Source organism: Nyctereutes procyonoides, unplaced genomic scaffold, assembly GCF_905146905.1.
Source record: "Nyctereutes procyonoides isolate TBG_1078 unplaced genomic scaffold, NYPRO_anot_genome, whole genome shotgun sequence".
NCBI classification, from domain to species: domain Eukaryota; kingdom Metazoa; phylum Chordata; class Mammalia; order Carnivora; family Canidae; genus Nyctereutes; species Nyctereutes procyonoides.
This window is the reverse complement of record NW_026575137.1, coordinates 7199767-7218998: the sequence shown is the minus strand read 5'-3', so window position 1 is coordinate 7218998 and position 19232 is coordinate 7199767. Positions and strand designations below refer to the sequence as shown.

Here is a 19232-nt window from a genome sequence, read left to right as displayed (position 1 = left end):
TATCTGTTTTTAGAACTTTTTTTTTAAGATTTTATTTATGTGTTTGACAAAGAGAGAAAGCGAGGAGCATGAGCAGGGGGGAAGGGCAGAGAGAGAGGGAGATGTGGACTCCCCACTGAGCAGGGAGCCTGGTTGGGGTCCATTCCAGGAGGCTGGGATCATGACTTGAGCCAAAGGCAGACTCAACCAACGGAGCCACCCAGGTGCCCCTGTTTATGACCTTTTCTTTTTTTTAATCAATAAGATGCTAAGTTCCCAAAGGACATTATCCACTATCTCTTCCTTATCTCAAGTCCCAAATCATTTAGATGTGACCAACCAAGTTTTCTCCAAATCCTTGTGGAAACATCAAAAGGAGTAACTTTCATTAGACAAATACATGATTGTAAGGGCTCACAGTTTTCGGTCTGCTTTCATAATCCATCACAAGTAAAGAAATCATATCCTTAGGACCTATATGAAATGAGTGAAGGCAGAAGGGAACTGACAGGTTTTAAATAGTCACTATATGCTAAACAAAGTCCTTGGGAATTTACATATATTTTCCGTGCATTTTCCTCATAACACTGCTACTCATTAAATTTTATTATGTTTTTTTTTTTACTTTAAAAATGAGGTAACAGGTTTATTTATTTTTAATTTTTAATTTTTTTTTTTTTGGAAACAGATTTAGAGAGGTTCAGGAATTTGTCCAAGCACACACCCTGGTGAACATATACTGAAGTTTCTATGTTTTTAATCTTCATATTTCTACCACCTTCCAGGGTCCAGCAAATCAAGAGCACTCATAAAATATTAGGCAAATGAATGAATGAGCGAATGAGCGAACAAATGGTAGAGCCAAGATCAAAGGTTCCAAATTTCCGTTAAACTAACCTACAAGTAGGATCATTACCAAAATAATCCCATATATTTTTGTCTTTTATTTTTAAATTACATTGACTCACTCAGCAGTATGCATGTGGAAACACTGATATTTCTACATTTCAACAGTATAACCCCACTAGAGAGGGGAGCCACAGTGCCTGAGGGTCCTGAGCTAAGTACGAGGGCTTTTACGTTGGAAGAGAAGCTGGATATAAACTGTGTTTACTTGTTCTGTGACCTTAAACAAGTAATCCACGTCTCGGGTTACTTATTGATAAAATTGGGATAATGGTATTATCTTCCTCATAAGACTGTTCTGGAAATTAAATAAAATCATGCTTAGCAGAGCATCTGGCATATAGTAATCCTTTGGTAGGCTTATTTACAGTAATTACAGTAATATTTTCTTTTGAGTCTGAACCTATTTCCTCATGGTCACAGAGGTCTTAGTAAAGTACAAACTATTCTATTTTTAATAACCTAGGCATGATTTTAGAATATTAAGGAGAAAGCCATGTCTCTTGTTAGCGGCAACAGATCATTCGTAAGCAAGCTCTCATAACTAAAAGTGACCCCAAAATTACAAAAAATAATTTTTAGTATGTGAGACATTCACAACGTAGATAAGTCTCATTGCCCACCCAGTTTCCCCGAGCCAGAAACCAGAAATCTCACCCTCCTGTCCCCGCCATCACTATGTACCAATAAATACCTTCATCTTCAATACCTTCATAACATACATGTTTTATTAATTACCAAGTCTTTGCTAATAATACATTAAAAAATATAAAACTCAGTATCAAAAAAAAAATAAAAAAATACAAAACTCACTATCTTATCTCTGTTATCTCTACTGCCATGGACTTACTGAAGCTTTCAATAGCTCTAAAACTCAAGGATTTTGCAGTAGTCCAGATGCCAGATTACGGAGGCTTTAACTCAGGTAGAAATTTGGAAGTAGTGAGAAGTGATTCGATTTTGCAGGTGTTTTTCACTGTAGAGCCAAGAGGGCCACTAATGGGTTAGATGTGGAGTTACTGGAGAAGGAGCAGAATCAGGGAAGCCTCTGAAGCTTTTGGTTGGAGCACCTGTTGAGCGTGATGCTGTTTCCGGAGTTGGGAAACACCTACTGAGGCGGAGAGGCAGTTGGGATTAATGAGTGTGGTTTCAGGTGTGAGCATGGTAGGTATGCAGTATATATTTTTTACAAATTGAGAAATTGTGTTCAGGAAGCAATTTCTACGCAATTTTTCAAATTCTGTGCCTTTGTACTCCGTTTTCCTTTGACCTGGAATTACCTGTCCCCCACCTACCCTACACTTACTCAGATGAATTACACCTGAAGAGGAGGCTTACTCAGCACCCGAGGCACAGTTAGAGCATCTTCCTCTAGGGCCCCATAGCAATTCAGTCATGTTCACAGAATACGAACAAATAAATCAAGCATTATACTAAAGGTGTAGAGTGGCTGGCCTTCAAAGAGCATCCAGGCTAATGCGGGGTTGGGAAACATACCCACAGACTAATCAGTACAATGTGATAAATGGTGTTACCCTTTATGGTAACAAAATGCAATGGATTAGCCTCGGTTCTCCCACTCTTCCTCCATCTTCTATATGCAATGGAACTACAGATGGGGGGCACCTGGGGAGCTCAGTCGGTTCACTGCCTTCGGCCTCAGGTTCAGGTCATGATCATGGGGTCCTGGGATTGGGCCCTAGCCCCCACTAGTGCTCTCCCCACCCCAAATAAATAAATATCTTCCAAAAAAAAAAGGAAACTATAGATGAGAGAATGGTGGGCAGTCAGGCAAAGACAGTAGTACTTAGAGTTGTATTTGTCGTGTGTATGGGACTTTGTGTTACTTCAATGAATCATCACAACAGCCCTATACGCTGAACTTGAACGTGGATCTCTGAGTACCTACCAGGTTATGCAGTTGGCATGCGGCAGAACTAGTTTACGTATCAATCCCTGACTCCTAAGCCATTCTCTGCCAAACCAAATTCAGAGGGGGCTCCCCAGGGGAGAGAGACTGTAGGCTAGAGGCAGAAGGATGGAGGGTCCTTCCCAGCAGAGGAAGCTGTGCGTGTCTACACACTGAGGGCTGGGGGGTCAGCCTTGCTCGGGAGTCTGGATTTATCTTGTAACAAACGAGGGATTTTGAACAGAGAAGAGATAGTATCAGTGTACACCGTCCAAAGATGACTCCCATGTAGGATCTAGTGCCGATTTCTATCACAGCATTTATTACAGTGTATAATTATTTTTAATTCCTGTTTATCTCCGCTCTAGAATTCAAACTTTAATTTAACTGAACTTCATTCCATTCCTTGTAGTGTGTGTTCATGTGTGTGTGTGTGTGAGCAGTGCTGACTTTAATTTAGCCTTATTTATTTCAGTATCGTTAGCGCCCAACATAGGGTCTGGCCAACAGGCGCAGTGCCTGGTCATAGCTGAATGAATGAAAGAAAGGAAGATGGAAGAAGAGTGGGAGAGCCAAGGCTAGAATTTAAGATTTCTAACTCCAAACCTTGCACTATCATTTCAGTGCATAGTTCTCATTAGCCCTAATAAGACGTTTTAAAAAAAAAATGTGATAACCGGTTGGGGAAAAAAAAATCAAAATATTTCTACTTTTAAAGGAATCCACTGACCCCACTGGTCATTTTGACATCATCAAGTCATAGTCAACAAAATCCAGCTTCACAACATTTTTGATATTCAGGAGAACCTAAGGAACTGAAGGTATCACATATGTTTCAGTTTTTCCAATTTCTTTATTTTATTGAAAAACCATGAATAAAAATTAATTCCACTTCCTTAGTTTTCAGAATTGGAGTACAGAAACCAATTTGGGCATATAGGGCCAACTCCAAGCACACAAGAGAAACTGTATTAGGGTTATTGGTTTGCAAACACTAAGAAGAGCTGAATGGCCAATGCAAAGATAGAGCAAGCAGCAGGGAAGCTCTGAGGGCTTAGTAAGGTCATCGCGGATAGAACACTTGGGCGCTGCCAGGGGAATAGTTCAGCAGCAGCAGGAGGGAGGGTGGGACATTGTGACTGTCCCACCGAGTAAGAATAAGCATTAGGATACAAAACGAAAATGGGGTGGGGGCACCTGGGTGGCGCAGTCAGTTGACTGTCCGACTCTTGGTTTTGGCTCAGGTGGTGATCTCAGGGTCCTGAGATGGAGCCCACATCAGGCTCCACAATCAGTGGGAGTCTGCTTGAGATTCTCTCCCTCTCTCTCTCTGCCCTCCCAGCTCTTCCTCTCTCAAATAAATAAATATTTTTTTTCTTTAAGATTTTTAACTTATTAATTCATGAGAGACACAGAGAGGCAGAGACATATGCAGAGGGAGAAGCAGGCTCCTCGTGGGGAGCCTGATAAGGGACTCAATCCCTCGACCCAGGGTCGCGTCCTGAGCCAAAGGCAGATGCTCAACCGCTGAGCCACCCAGGCATCCCAAATAAATTAATCTTTTAAAAAATGAGTATAGTTAACACTTATGTAGCTTCTTAAGGGCCAGGCACCTTTCCAAGAAAATCTACATTATCTATTTTATTTTAGTCAAGGATTTTTATTTATTTGACAGAGAGCTAGAGCCAGAGAGCACAAGTGGGGTAAAATGGCAGGAGGAAAGGGAGAAGCAGGCTCTCCCCTAAGCAGGGAGCCCGATGAGGGACTCGATCCCAGGACCCCAGCCAGGATCATGACCTGAGCCAGAGGCAGCTACTCAACCAACTGACCCACCCAGGTGCCCCCTGTACTATTTCTTTTAATCGCCCAGCATGCCTATGAGAGAGGCATTGGTTCTTTTTGCTTTGTTTTTGAGAAGCATTGTTTTTCTTTCCATTTTACAGATGAGGAAGCTAAGTAAGTTGCTCAGATCACGGAGAAGGAGAAACCAGGATATGAACCTAGGCCGTCTGACTGCAAAGCCTAGCTTAGCCGTAGTGCGACATGCCTCCCACATCTAGATGGAGTGAGTACAGATGATTCACTGCGGCACAGAAAGGGAAGGGGGTGATGGGCCGCTAACCTACAAATCTAGATCACAGACAGCACTTATGGTAGAGGCACCATTTTACAGTAGACGCCGCACTCTGTAAACTGCAGGCTCTGACTTCTGAGCCTTTGGCTGCCCATGGCATTCATGTCATTGGCTCAGTAATCTGAATAGAAATTCTGTTTGTTTCTATGACAGCTGATTAGCCCAGCTATGGAAAGATAAGAATTTTCACAGTTTTCTGCTTTTGGCAGAAAAGCAACACATTTATGAGAGTGAAACTGCTTTATATTTTAGAGAAAAAAAAACATACTGTGGAAATAGAAATTTTGTTTTTCCTTATTTTGTTAAAAAAAAAATGATTACAGTCAGAACTTGCACTCCTGTACTCCCACATATTGTAATGCTGATGAGCCACTTCTAGGGTCCCGGTGAGGGCATGAGATTTTTTTTTTTTTTAAACAAATAGTTCTTACTAGACTTTGTGCTTTCTTTCTTTCTTTCTTTTTTTTGAGGGTGTGCTTTGTGTGTGTGTGTGTGTGTGTGTGTGTGTGTTTGTGTGTGCTGACTTTCAAGCTGGTAGGTGTGTAGTTGAGGAGCTTGTGAGTTTGCATACGCCTGAGGATAAGCAGGAATACAGTGCTGCATCTGATCCCCACTGCTCTGTGATTAGTTATTTGATTCTGTTACACTGACATTCACAACATATTTTGAGAAAATAGTGAGGAAGTATGAAATAAAAATCCGCCGCCTTATGCCAATAATTCTGATTTCCGAGCCCCGTTTTTTTAATCTCTTCATCCTTACTTGGGGCCAGGATCCCTGATTAAAAGCTCAGGGCGACCACAGAGGTGATGCTTGACCAAGTAGCTGACATCAGAGCACAGCCTTGTTATCAAGATGCAGGAAAGAGAGAATCACAGGCCTCTGGGTGGACTCTGAAAGTCTCCCTGCCTTCAAGGAAAACGCTCCCACTTCCGGAACCTGGTTCCACCCTCCACCTGGCGTCACATTCGTACACGTCAACTGAATAAACCAAACCCTGGGCAACCACGTTGAGCGGCTCTTACCAAGCACTCTCACTTAATCTATTAACATTGGTTATATAATGATCCAATGAAGTCTTCAAAACATTCCCAAACACAAACTCAACATCAACTTTTCTTATATTAGTGTTAGTTTTATTTTTTATTTTTTTTAAAGATCTTATTTATTTATTTGGGGGAGAGAGAGAGACAGAGAGAGTTGGGGGAGGGCAGAGGGAGAGGAGAGACAGAATCCCAAGCAGACTTTGCGCCAGGCACGGAGCCCAAAGTGGAGCTCAAATCTCACAACCCTGAGATCATGACCTGAGCCCGAATCAAGTTTCAGACACTTAACCAACTGAGCTACCCAGGTGCCCCTGTATTAGTGTTTTGAATGCCAGATATAGTTCTGTTCCGATTTTAAGACTTTTTCTTTTTTTTTTTTTAAGATTTTATTTATTTATTCATGAGAGACACACAGAGAGAGAGAGAGGCAGAGACACAGGCAGAGGGAGAAGCAGGCTCCATGCAGGGAGCCCGACGTGGGACTCGATCCGGGGACTCCAGGATCACGCCCTGGGCTAAAGGCTGCACTAAACCGCTGAGCCACCCGAGCTGCCCAATATTTTTTTTTTCTATTTCTGAAAAATGCCACCAAAATTCTGCAAGGGAATACACGGAGTCTCTAGATTGCTTTGGGTAATATAAACATTTTAACAATAGTAAATCTTCTCAGTCATTAGCCCAGAGTATCGTTCCTTTTATTTGTGTCTTCTTCAATTTCTCTCATTAATGTCTTTCATTAATGTACAATTAAGTTGTACATTAAAATGTACAATTAAAATGTCCATCAATGTACATCTGCACAAGGCTTCTACCACGTTGGCGGAACGTATTTCTAGGTATTTCATTCTTTCCGATGCACCTGTAAGTGGGATTGTTTTCCTAATTTCTCTTTCTGATAGTTCCTTGTCAGTCTGCAAAAATGCAACAGATTTTTGTATATTGCCTTGGCACACTACAACTTTACTGAATTCATTCATTAGTTCTAACACTGTTGTTGGTGGAACCTTTAGGGTTTTAGCTAATACTGTTAACCAATAAACAACAGATAAATAACATCAATGCTTAGTTTGATGCACTAATCTAGAAGATTATGCTCCTTCTTCAGTTTTTAGTATCAGACTGTTGGTTATGCACCTCCTACCAACAGATGTGCAAGTATTTATTATTGAGCACGAATGTTGTGACAGGCTGACTACTGTGGCCCTGGTGCCGTGTGAAATAGGTACATTGTCCGTCCTCACAGATGTATAACGCACAGGATGCTGGAATAGGTCAAAGGCCAATGAGGAGAACTATGACCATCTCTTTGAGGGATCAGTCAACTCATCGGGATTAAAAGAGCCCCCCTTGCAGTCTACCTCTTTACTAGTCAAGAATGGGAGATCCTAGGAAGCGCACGTCAGCAAAAACAATCTACAGTGTTATTTACTGTGAGCCTTTTGATTTTGCCTTTTTCTAAGGTTAATTTTTTTTTTTTTGCAAATTTTACGAATTCCCATGTGCCATGTCCCTTTTCATTCAACCTGCATATACGTAAGATTTCTCAAGAGCTTCTGCATTTTTAGGTTTGATTCTGGGCTCTTTAGATCAAAACACTCACATCCCTAATCTATTCTACTTCGAGGTCTGTCTTGATGTCTAGGATCCCAGCCTATGACTTTAAAACAACAAATGAATCTCTCCGAGACACAAGTATGACAGTTAATTGCTCTCATGTATTTTTCCCCCACCCATTTCTCCAGCAGCTTCTCTCATGTCAAATAGATCCCAGAAGCTAACTCTGTACTCTGGTAAGCTAAGTGTCATGCTGCTTACCACCTCTTATTCCCATCATTATTCTATCACCAATTGTGCGGTCCATATGCGATTTTGTCTTATGAGGGTCTGTTACCCAGAGATCATGTACATGTAGCAGCTGCTTATTGGCAAATACAAAATGGAATGAACACATGGTTCAGAAAGATGGATTTTTTTAATGCTGATATTTTCTCATTTTGTTCGATTATCCACTATCCTTTTTTCCTTTTTTCAATCCCGCGTGTATGCTAAATAGTCTTTTCTCCCCTACTAAACTCCACTGAAATAGAAACAACTGGAATGTCACCAAATGTCTCCAATAGTCAAGGCATCACAACCCCAAAAACAGCTTAAGCTTTAAGTAGTGATACTGATCATATTGATCATAAAAATATCAGCAAAACAAGCAGGTGTAACCTGCTACTATGTACCATGCACTTCCCTGGGGGATTTTACATATGTCACATCATTTATTATTCATAATAACCCCATGACATAGACAGATGCTATTATCTCTAGTCTGTAGGTGAGAGAGCTGAGGGTGAGGTTTGTTACTTACCCAAAGCCACAGAGCTGCTAGGTGCACCTACTTATTTCTGCCCTTCCCCCACTTTGCACCGGGAATGGGGGAGAAGAGGAAAGCAGAATGGAAGGAAAGGGAAAGAGGTGATAGAAGGGAGATGGGTAATGGAGGAGAGTGTCATTAATCATTGTTAATTCGCTAAGTGAACATGCACTGAGCACCCCGTACTGGCTGAGCAGAGTGCCTGTTAATAGACAAGTTTCTTGTCCGAGACAGGCACGTTTGGCTTAAGAAAATAGAGTCACTGGCGAACAACTACAGTCCTCACAAAAGGGAATAATTAGCATAAATCAAAGTGCAGAGAGCACAGATGGGGGGGACATCCCAAGGGGGAAGGCTTTTCAGACAAGGTGCCTTCTGACCCCAATACAAGCAATACACAATACAATACACTCTTGCGGTGGCTAAGAGTAAAAAGGGGGGTCGCAGGTGTAAGTCCAAGCAAGGACACCACAGAAGTGTGACAGGTGGAATGATGCTTGGAGAAGCCCTGGTGCTTCCGAGAGAGCGGCAGAAGAGGATGCATGGTGAAGACCATGAGAGTAGGAGCAGAAAGGCAGGTAGCTTTGACAGCACACTGGGCTCAGCATTAGGACAGGGAGCAAGGAGGCGAGAGGTATCCTATGTGGGAAGGAAGGAGGCAGGTAAAAAAACAAACAAACAAAAAATAAAACCAGGACCACACAAGGCTCCCCCACCAAGGGACCATTCTTCATAGCAAAACATATGAGGTTCTCATCAACTCCAGTAAATCATGAATTGGGTTTTCATTGGAAAGAAATTCCAATTTTACTGTGACTATGGATTATCATCGTAGGCCACCAGAAGAGGTAAGTTTTGATGGAGAGAAGAGTGCTATGTACAAAGGTATGGATAAGCCTCAGTTGGACCGTGGGGTCCAGAGAAAGGAAGGTGGGGCCTGGGTAGAGGGAGAGAAAAGGCAACTCTGAAGTAGAAATGGCTGCTGAAGTACGAGGCAGGTAGCATGGAGCCATATGGACTATTCAGCTGTGTTTCAGACATCACTGACTTTGGATGGCAGGCACAGGGCCCGCAAGGGAGATGAGAAGACAGGATGACTGCATCATTACATCTGTCTTAAAAATTAATCAAGTGATTCAGGTGAAACAAGAAAAAAAAAAAACCCTGAATCGATAATATATTAACCCCTGCAACATAGTCTGAGCAAACATTCTGAGGGGCAGGCACAGTTAAGTATTATCAGGATCGGGGACAGCGTTTTAATGCTCCTTGGATTAAGATATTTTCTGCTGCGGGAAAAGCTAGATAGCGCCACTCAAGCTTTTCTCGATCTGGCGGCTTAAGGGCTAACTAGAGCACAAACAAAGGTTTTTAAAGTGTCAGATCTGGACTTTGCCAGTAATCCCACCCCACAGATAAGAAATCCGATTTCAAGAAAAGGAAAGGACTCTTGGTACCCTAAATTTGTCAAGAAAGTCTTGTCAAGAATATGGCTCTATTATGTACTCGTACTACAGCAGCAAAATAAACTCAATAAGCTCTGATTTGGTATTCTATGGAACAAAACTTGTAGTGGGATAAGAGTCAAAAGATACTGCTTATGACAGCTTATAATTGGACTCGGCGCAGGCATCATTTAAATTGTAGTTCCACTGACAGGACTTTTTTTTTTTCTTCTAGTTTCTCTGATTTCTCTGTCTCTGTAGATTATCAGTCCCAGCGCATACAATTCAAATACGAGAGCGATGGCCAAGAGCCATGGGGTGAAGGTAAGTTTGGCAACGCACACTTCCAGGTAACCAACTTAACCTCCAGGTACCTGTTACAGTGCAGCAGCGGCCCCCACGGCCACCATGAAATCCAGCGTGGACAGCCTCGATCTTGGAGCCACGTAGACCTGGGGTTCATGTCTCATATCTGTATCTTATTAATTCCAAGAAATAACTCAAAGCACTTGGCCCAATGCCTGGCACACAGTAGACACTCAATGAATAGAAGCTGTTATTACTTTAAAATTAAAGCATAAAAGGGAAAAGCCAGAGCTATGACAGCTGCTCACTTCAAAGGCATAAATTCCATCTTCCTGTCAAATATAAGTACCTCTTTCAATTTCTCATGAATATCCAGACGGAACCATAAACTTCCCTAAAACTCTTATTAGTACCAGAGGCTGACATTTTATGCATCAGTTTCTTGGGTTCTCCTCTCTCTTCCATACTATGCTTTATAGGGTGATCTAAATGGTAAGAGATCAATAAATAGAAAGAGCAGTTTTTTGGTCTTACCATTTTTATCCGCTCTCCTCAGTATCTGAAAAAGAAAAAGGAAAAATGTTATTACCATTTTTGCAGTTGCAGTGAACATTACACTCACATATAATTCACCCATTAGTAAATGAAAGAAATTCCAATTTTAAATAAAGGTTTCCCAGTTGAGAGGTTTCCTTAGGATAATCGAAAACTGAAAACAACCCACATGTCTTTGAACAAGTGAATGGACAAAAAAAAAATCTGTGGCACATCCATAAGGTGAATACTGCTGAGCAATAAGGAGGAATGAGCTCTTGATTCACACAATAACTTGGATGGATCGTTAAGTAATGATGTTGGGTAAAAACCTAGACACAAAAGAGTACCTACTACGTGATTCCATTTATATAAAATTCTAGAAAATGCAAACTAATCTACAGTGACAGAGAGAAGATTAAGCGTTGCATACAAATAAGGAGGGAGCACATTAGAAAAGGACACGAGACAACTTTTTGGAGTGGTAGGTGTATTTATTATCTTGATTACGGTGATGGCCTCACGGGGATATACGTATGCAAAAACCCATCAACTCTTCACTTTAAAAATGTGCAATTTAATATACATCAATCATTCCTCAATAAAATGGGAATAAATCGAAACAAAAAAGTAATAGATTATGGATGCATAGAGCTCACGTGTCCACATTATATCTTACGTTAGGTCTATGCATTAATTTTATTATCTTTGGTGGATAAGAGCTGCTTGGCTATCAAGTCAGGTATCTTTGGGATTTCAAAATTTTCTTTTGGGCAACCAGTCTTTTTCCTGCTCTGGGCCCATGAGCTCGAGGATTGGGAAGAGCACTCAGGCCTGGCAAGCAGGGTGTCCCATCACTCCAGCCACAGTGATTACTCAGGCTGGAGCACAGAGAGAGACACACCTTCTTCTGCTGACTTGGAACCTGGGAAGATACGGGTAAGAAGCTGCTGTCTACCCTTCCTCGGTTGTATATATCATGGGTTGAACTGTGTTGCCTCAAAACAAATGTGGAAGTCCTAACACCCAGTAACCGTGAAGGTGACCTTGTCTGAAAGTAGTCTTTGGAGATGTAATCAAATTAAGATACAATCTTACTGGACTGGGGGTAGGCCCTATACCCCAAGACCGGTGACTTTATAAGGAGAGAGAGATTTGGAGATGCAGAGACAGGGGAGACCACATGATAATGTAGGCAGATGTTGGTGTGATGCTGCTGCAAGCCAAGGAGTGTAAAGGACTGGCCACCATGAGTCACTAGGGGAACAGGTATCGAGCAGACTCTCCCCTACAGCCTTCAGAGGGAGCAAGGTCGTCTTGCCCGCACCTTGACGTCACCCCCTAGCCTCCAGGACTGAGAGAGCAAATCTGGTTGTTTAGGCCCCTCTGTGTGCAGTACACTGTTACAGCAGCCACAGGAAAGTAATACAGCATACGACCCGGACATAACCAGCCCTCAAGAAAGCAGCGTCCAACCAGAGACCAAAGAAAGTAGATCCTGATGACACTCTCTGAGCTTCTGATCAAGACACCCTGACCAGACGATCTCCACTTTTCATTACAGAAGCCCATAAATTGTTTTAAATCTTAAGATAGTTTATTATTTTTTCTGTTAGCGACAATCAAATTAGCCCCAGCTGATAACCATATACTGACAGGGGAAAAAAAAATCTGGAGAATATAACACACAGCTATGTTATATATAGCACCAAGGAAAATGTCCCTTTATCATACTGCAAAGATAACCTTGAATCACATGAAAGGGGCACTTGAGGATCATTTTTTTCTGAGCCGTATACGTTAAGTAACCACAGCTACTCTTAAATTTAGGTCATCGCTTCTTGGTGGGCAGCTTGAAACGTGAGCGATAGTTCTCACTACCAAAGCTCTACTGCTTTCTACTATATAAACATTACCCCCTTTCCTTCTGTTGACTTCACGAAGATGAAGGATGGTTAAATCTAAACATCATTACAATGCGCTTATTATCAGGTACTAATATTACTAAAAAGCTCACCTAGGAAAAATTTCCGACAACAGATATGCATCATCCCGACTTGTGTGCCTAAGAAGTTGGTCCCCTTTATCAACTAATTTATTCCATTATTGCAAGAAAACTGCTCTCAGCTGTAAGAGCTTCTATGCTTAAGGCCGAATGAGACACAAATCCTTTTTTACTCCACAGAGGTAATTTCTAGTGGGGATTTTGGGACTCCGTCTCTCCACCAGGACCAGTGTCCTCCTCTCCTCTGAAACTGTGAAGCCCCAGCAGAGAGTCAGGGAGACATGAGACACAGCCTGAGTCTTACCTTTAATGTACCCTCAGATTCTATTTCAAGAGCTAGTGTGTCCTTATGAGTAACTAGAATAGGAATAACCACACACCAGAGACTCGGACCCCTGGCTTCCATCATTTCATAAAGAACTGTCTTAAACAACATTCAGCCCCTTAGTGACGAAATTAAGACAGTAACTTTCTTTATTAAGACAGTTCTTTGTAATTAAATATGAACAGAACTGGCTCTGCTGCAAATTTTGCCTCTGAGCCCACAGACTAATAAAACAGGTCCTGCAGGTGCGGACTGAGTTCATAACGTTAGGCCTCCACAGCCCTCCGGATTGCCTAATCCTACACGTTAAGACCACAGGATGGAGAGTAAATGGACACGGATAGCATGGCCAGAACGCACAGGTTATGCTGTTTCTGCAACAACTTAAGAATGATCCAGCAGCACCCCTTACCCCCCAAAGCGACTCTCTGGTGGCCTTCATTGAAATTCCTCATTTTGCACCTGAAGTCATCCAAGGCGGCTGTTAAAAATGCAAATGCTATCACCGAGGCCTAAAAATCGGACAGTCACTATTGAACTAATGTTTGCTAAGTGCTTCCTACCCTGTACCTGGTTAAAATTAAGTAATGAGCTGAGATGGCCTCCGAGAGGCCAGGAGAGAGGCCAAGGCAGCTGGCGCTCCTCAGATCACCGAGTCGCACCCAGAAGGGAAGGCCCGCTGGGCAGACCAGGGGGTGCGGCCTGGGCCCCGGGGGGAGGGGGGTCTGCTCCACCGGTTGCCTGGAGATGGGCTGCAGGGTGGGGGGGGGAGCAGTAAGGAGGCCTGGAGGGAGGGTAAACCAGAACGAACATTTTTATCTTCTCACTCTTGCCTGGAATAGGGCTGATGTAAGACTCCTAACTCTGGGAAACGAACTAGGGGTGGTGGAAAGGGAGGTGGGCGGGGGGTGGGGGTGACTGGGTGACGGGCACTGAGGGGGGGTGCTTGATGGGATGAGCGCTGGGAATTATTCTATATGTTGGCAAATTGAACACCAATAAAAAATAGATTAAATAAATAAATAAATAAATAAATAAATAAATAAATAAATAAATAAATCATGCTAACATTAAAGCTGAGTTTCTCTTATTTCTGCAGTTTTTGAAACCCAGGGGAGTGCTGTCTGTCTGGCCACTCAGGGTAGACAAGCGAGGGGGTTAACTGCCATCCTCCCGACTGAACAATGTCGAAGCCCTCTGTCCGGCTCACCTCCTGCACAGGTGAGGATGCAGAGCTGCGCAGGGGACTTTGCAATGCAGTATCGTTGGCAAAGCAGAACTGTGACTCGTTGTCACCAAGTCCCTGAGCGCCCAGGCATCGTGCATGGTGTTCGGTGTTCACGGGTATGCATGACGGGTTGGGGGAAGGGAGGGAAAAGCAAGAGTAAAGTCACCTCTCTCCCCTCCAGAACCTTCCAGGCCCTGCGTCTGCCTCTACTAAAATGAGGAAGGGGCCACTTCCCTTCCAGCTACAAAGCAAAACTGTTTGGGAGAAGACGGTGGCACCACGTGGTGAAGTGGTACCTAATTCACTGCACGTGTATCATGCCTCGGGGGCTGACGGAAGGTTGGTTTTTCTCCTTTGCACAGCAGCAGAGCTGATCAACGTAAAGACCCAAAAGAGGGACCACACGCTCTACAGACTAGTACTCTAAATTACAGACTTTATTCTGGTATCTGGAAAGAAATAACCTGCCAAGACAGTATACAGGTGGCAAGAAAGAAAAGAACCGCCACCCTCCTGGTCCTTCCACGTTGCTGCACACGACACGACACGCAGTGCAGTCCCCCTCCCACGGGCGGCAGTGGGCCCAGTGCTGTGCAAGCCCTGGGGCCCGCCCTGGGTCTCCTAAGCCCCCCAGTGGGCATTCGAGAATATTCAAGATGAACTGCTAAGCAATCCTGTCATTTTTTTTAGATAGAAAAGAATATAAATCACACTCCTAATGGGACAGTGTCTGTATTGACTTGTGGATTTGGCTACTGTGATGTCGGCACTGGGTAGGGGACAGAGATGTAGCAACCCACAGAGCACACTTACACGCACGTTGGCTTTTTCTTCTCAGTTTTCATACCCTATGAACTCTCACTTAATACAACCTCCTGATTTGGACATATTGGCAAATGGAGCAGAAGCCAATAGTTAGGGTCAATCTCTTTCTGATTTTCTGATCTATGGCTAGTGTCTTCCCAGCTGGACATGCCCAGTCATGTCATCAACGGCATCTTCAAGACCGGTTCCAATCATTTCTCAGAGGACTGATTACTACAGTGACATTGGAATATACACACTGGAAATCGAAGTTTTCCTCAAATTTGGAAATTAGTCTGGGTTTCATCCCTGTACCTCTTTGAAAAAGGGGTTACCTATGACCTACTTGCTATGATCTGAATAGAATTCAAAAAGCAATCATTTTTAGCAGTGCTACTAGAATATATTAAAACAGATCAAATAAATTATGTATTTATATATCACATTTTATTTTTGCTAAAAGCAGTATGATCCAGAAATGAATAATGCAAAAATCCCCAAGTAACAAATCCTCTTTCGTGTCACAAATTTCACCAGAGTGCTAGATTTTTCACAAAATATCTCAAAGAAAAGTATAAACAAAATCTTTTCTATTTGAGATAAAATCCAGTGGCACGTTTTGGTTTTTTTTTCTGTAGACACTAGAATTTACTGGCGAACAAGCATGTCAACACTTCTCATGTGAAATCGGTTTTGTATTTTTATTTTTAAATTCTAGAACTAGAAGAAGGCGAGGGTATCCTATTCATAGAGTACGTGTTCCTTCAGGACAGGGACCTGATGCTGTTTACTGACAGAGCTTCAGAACAATCGTGTCTATACAATAATAAGTAAGATTTTAATTTCCTCTTTTCTTTTTTAACAGCAGTTTGAACAGCTGGGCTACATTAGCATGGGTGTGGAGGAGGCGGACCTTCATTTATACAGCTCCGTCCATTCATCTCTACGGTATCACCAGGATTTGTTAACTGCTTTGGGAAAGTCACAGAGAAGCACTTGATATCCTTGGGGGACAGAGCGAAGACCAGGCCAGAATCAATGGAGGGGCCTCTTGCCGTCTCTGAACCAATTTCAGGGCAGCTTAGCCACTGACCTCATAACAGACGTGACTTTCTGGGACCCTGATGCTACTGGCTGCAGATTCCTTTCTCACGTGTGCTATGTTCCCCCAGCTCCTCCTTCCCCCAGCTCCATTTCCTCAAGGGCTTTTTGGCCCTGAACAGCAGGATTTAAAAGAAATAACAGCATAGCCAGTCAAACCACCAGCACCAAAACACCATCTGATTGACCAGAACCAAGCAGAGAGAAGTGCTCAGGAAAAATAAGGTACTCACTCCTACTGAGAGAAGGAATGGGAATCAGACTGGGTGGGAAGAGGGCCAGCCGGAGAACGCCTGGATCCCCAACTGGAACAGCGCGGTGAGGAGGGGAGGACGCTGCCAGGAGACACATGTGCCTTAGACCAGATCTTCTTATTAATACGGTTTTCTATCCCAATTTAAAAAAACCCAGCTAGGGCAGCCCGGGTGGCTCGGTGGTTGAGCGTCTGCCTTCTGCCCGGGGCCTGACCCTGGAGACCCAGGATCCAGTCCCACATTGGGCTCCCCCCATGGAGCCTGCTTCTCCCTCTGCCTGTGTCTCTGCCTCTCTCTCTCTGTGTGTGTCTCATGAATAAATAAATAAAATCTTAAAAAAAAAAAAGAAAAAAGCTGAGCTAATCCGTTCAAAATAAACTTGGGAGGGCTCCTCACCCCATCCCTCTTATCTTCATGACATCTGCTTCCCCACGATGATACTAGTAAATGGACTTCCTCACATTTTCATCTCTCCACAAATGAATGTATTTTAATTTCACGTACAGTTGGATTTTTTAATAAGAAATGATCTCAGGGGAGGGGAGAGGAGAGGGCACAGGGCACTCCTCCACGCCTCGTGCCAATTTTCTATCATGCCTAGATGAGAAGTGGCCAGAACTGGGCCCACAGGGCCAGCAACTACCTCCAGGGGACAGCAGGAGTGTGCGGGGAGCGGCTGAGGCCCGCAGGCAGCAGGGGTGCAAACCCCTCCTCCCACAGCGGAGGAAAGGGCCGGCCCGGGGCGGGGGGGGGGGGGGGGGGGGGAATAAAGTACAGAAACAGCAGAAAAGGGGAGAAAAGCAAAATGGAGATATAAACTGCTGTAAAGGTAAAAACCCCAGCATGGGAGCAGAAAAGTAGGAGGAAAAAAAAAAAAAAGATCAGCATTATCAGAAAAATGAAGGGACTCAATCCCGAAGGGGGTGCGGGGGGGAGCCCCAAGGGAAGAGCAGTGAGAATGCAGGACCGAGGAGCAGGCATGGAAACTTGGGGGGTCTCGGGGAGGCGCGACGGGAGGGAGGCAGGAGGAGGATCACCGGGGAGGAGAAGAGAAGCAAGGGGGCGTCCCGGGAGCTCCACCCCTCGGCCCGTCCGTCCGTCGGTCGGCGCCCTGAGGGTGCTCGGCGCCCGGGGGGAGGCGGCCACGGTCACGACCCGGCCCCCAGGCCACGACGCCCCAGAAGCCGAGTTCGGCGGGTCTCCCGGGGCCGCCCCGCCCGGAGCCGCAGGTGCCGGACCCCGGATCCCGGCGGCTGAGCGGCAGGCGGTCCCCCGCAGCGGCGCGGGCATCGGGGGGTGGGGGGGGGCGGGGAGAGGGGAGCGCAGGGGGCGCCCCGGGGAGAGGGGAGCGCAGGGGGGGGCGCGGGGAGAGGGGAACGCGGGGGGGCCCGGGGAGCGCAGGGGGCGCCCCCGGGAGAGGGGAGCGCGGGGGGCCCGGGGAGAGGAGAGCGCAGGGGGGCCCCGGGGAGAGAGGAGCGCGGGGGGGGGGGGGGCGCGGGGAGAGGGGAGCGCAGGGGGCGCGGGGAGAGGGGAGCGCAGGGGGGGCGCGGGGAGAGGGGAGCGCAGGGGGCGCCCCGTGGAGAGGGGAGCGCGGGGGGGCCCCGAGGACCGCGAGGGGACCCCCCGGGGAGCGCGGCGGCCCCCGACCCCACTGCGCCGCCCGTACTCACGTCGAGGAAGATGGACATGCCCTTGGACAGCTGCAGGGCTGAGCTGAGCTCGTCCGAGGAGTTGGTGGAGGACGGCGACGTCTCTCGGGAGCCCTCCATCCTCCCGAGCCCGGCGGCGGCGGCGGAGCGGGGCTGGGCGGCGGGGCTGGGCGGCGGGGCTGCCGGGCGGGCGATCGCTCCGCGCTCCGCCGCGACTGTGCCGGCCCCCCCCCCGCGCTCCCCGCTCCCCTCCGCGCTCGCGCCTCCCCCTCCGCCCGCCGCGGGCGCCCGCTCCGGCTCCTCCCCGCGCTCCGCACCGCCGCGCCCCCGCCCCGCGCCCCCGCGGCCCCGCCAGGCGCCCCGCGACCCTGCCCAGCGCCCCTCCCACCCCCGCGACCCCCGCGCCCCCTCCCGGCGCCCCGCGACCCCCGCGACCCTGCCCAGCGCCCCTCCCACCCCCTCGACCCCGCCCGGCGCCCCCCGCGCCCCCGCCTGGCGCCCCCCGCGACCCCCGCGCCCCCGCCAGGCGCCCCTCCGATCCCCTCGACCCCGCCCGGCGCCCCCGCGACCCCCGCGCCCTCCCCGGAGCCCCGCCGGGCCGCCCCCCAACCGCAACCCCCGCCCGGCGCCCCCACGACTCCCGCGCCCCCCGCGGACCCCGCCCTGAGCTCCCCTCCAACCCCATAGATCTCGCCTGGCGCCCCGCGCGCCCCCCGCGCCCCTGCCCAGCGCCCCTCCCACTCCCTCGATCCCCGCGCCCCTGCCCGGCGCCCCCACGGCCCCCTGGACCCCGCCCGGCGCCGCCGCACCCCCCGCCCCGCGCCCCGGCCCGGCGCGCCGCCCCCTCCCCCTTTCCCTCCCCCCTCCCCCTTCCTCCCCCCTGGGCCGCCCCCTCCAGGCCACGTAGAAGCGGGGTGCGCCCCTGGGGCCCCGAGCGCACTGGGAGGGCGCCCCGAGCCTGTGCCGCGGGGGGAGCCGCGGTCCCAGAGGTTTCAACCAGGGTCGGGACCTGTCTGCCCCTCCCCCGCACGGGCGGGTGGGCTCAAGGGCCGCACAACTGGGGCGACGCGGGTGCGGATCGGCCTGGGGGTCACATCAGTCAGGTTTGGAATCTCCGAGGCCTCAGTTGCTCCGCGACCTTGTGACCTGGGAAGTCGGTGGATCTTCAAGCCCTGGCTTTCTTCATCGGTAAAATGGTGACAAGGATGGTGGTCCCCGAGAGGCCCCTGAGGCCTCCACGTGGGC

General features: G+C 47.0%; 1 protein-coding gene across 1 annotated transcript in view; it reads right to left on the bottom strand.

Annotated features, from left to right (window-relative positions):
• NECAB1 (N-terminal EF-hand calcium binding protein 1) overlaps positions 1–18107 on the bottom strand; it is a 182521-nt gene extending 164414 nt beyond the window's left edge. Inside the window, exons 1-2 of the mRNA XM_055303295.1 lie at positions 18009–18107; positions 10622–10646 (exon numbers count right to left, since the gene is read on the bottom strand). Of these exons, the coding sequence (XP_055159270.1) occupies positions 10622–10646; positions 18009–18107 (124 nt within the window). The remainder of the gene's footprint in view (positions 1–10621; positions 10647–18008) is intronic.
• Positions 18108–19232: the final 1125 nt, after the last annotated feature.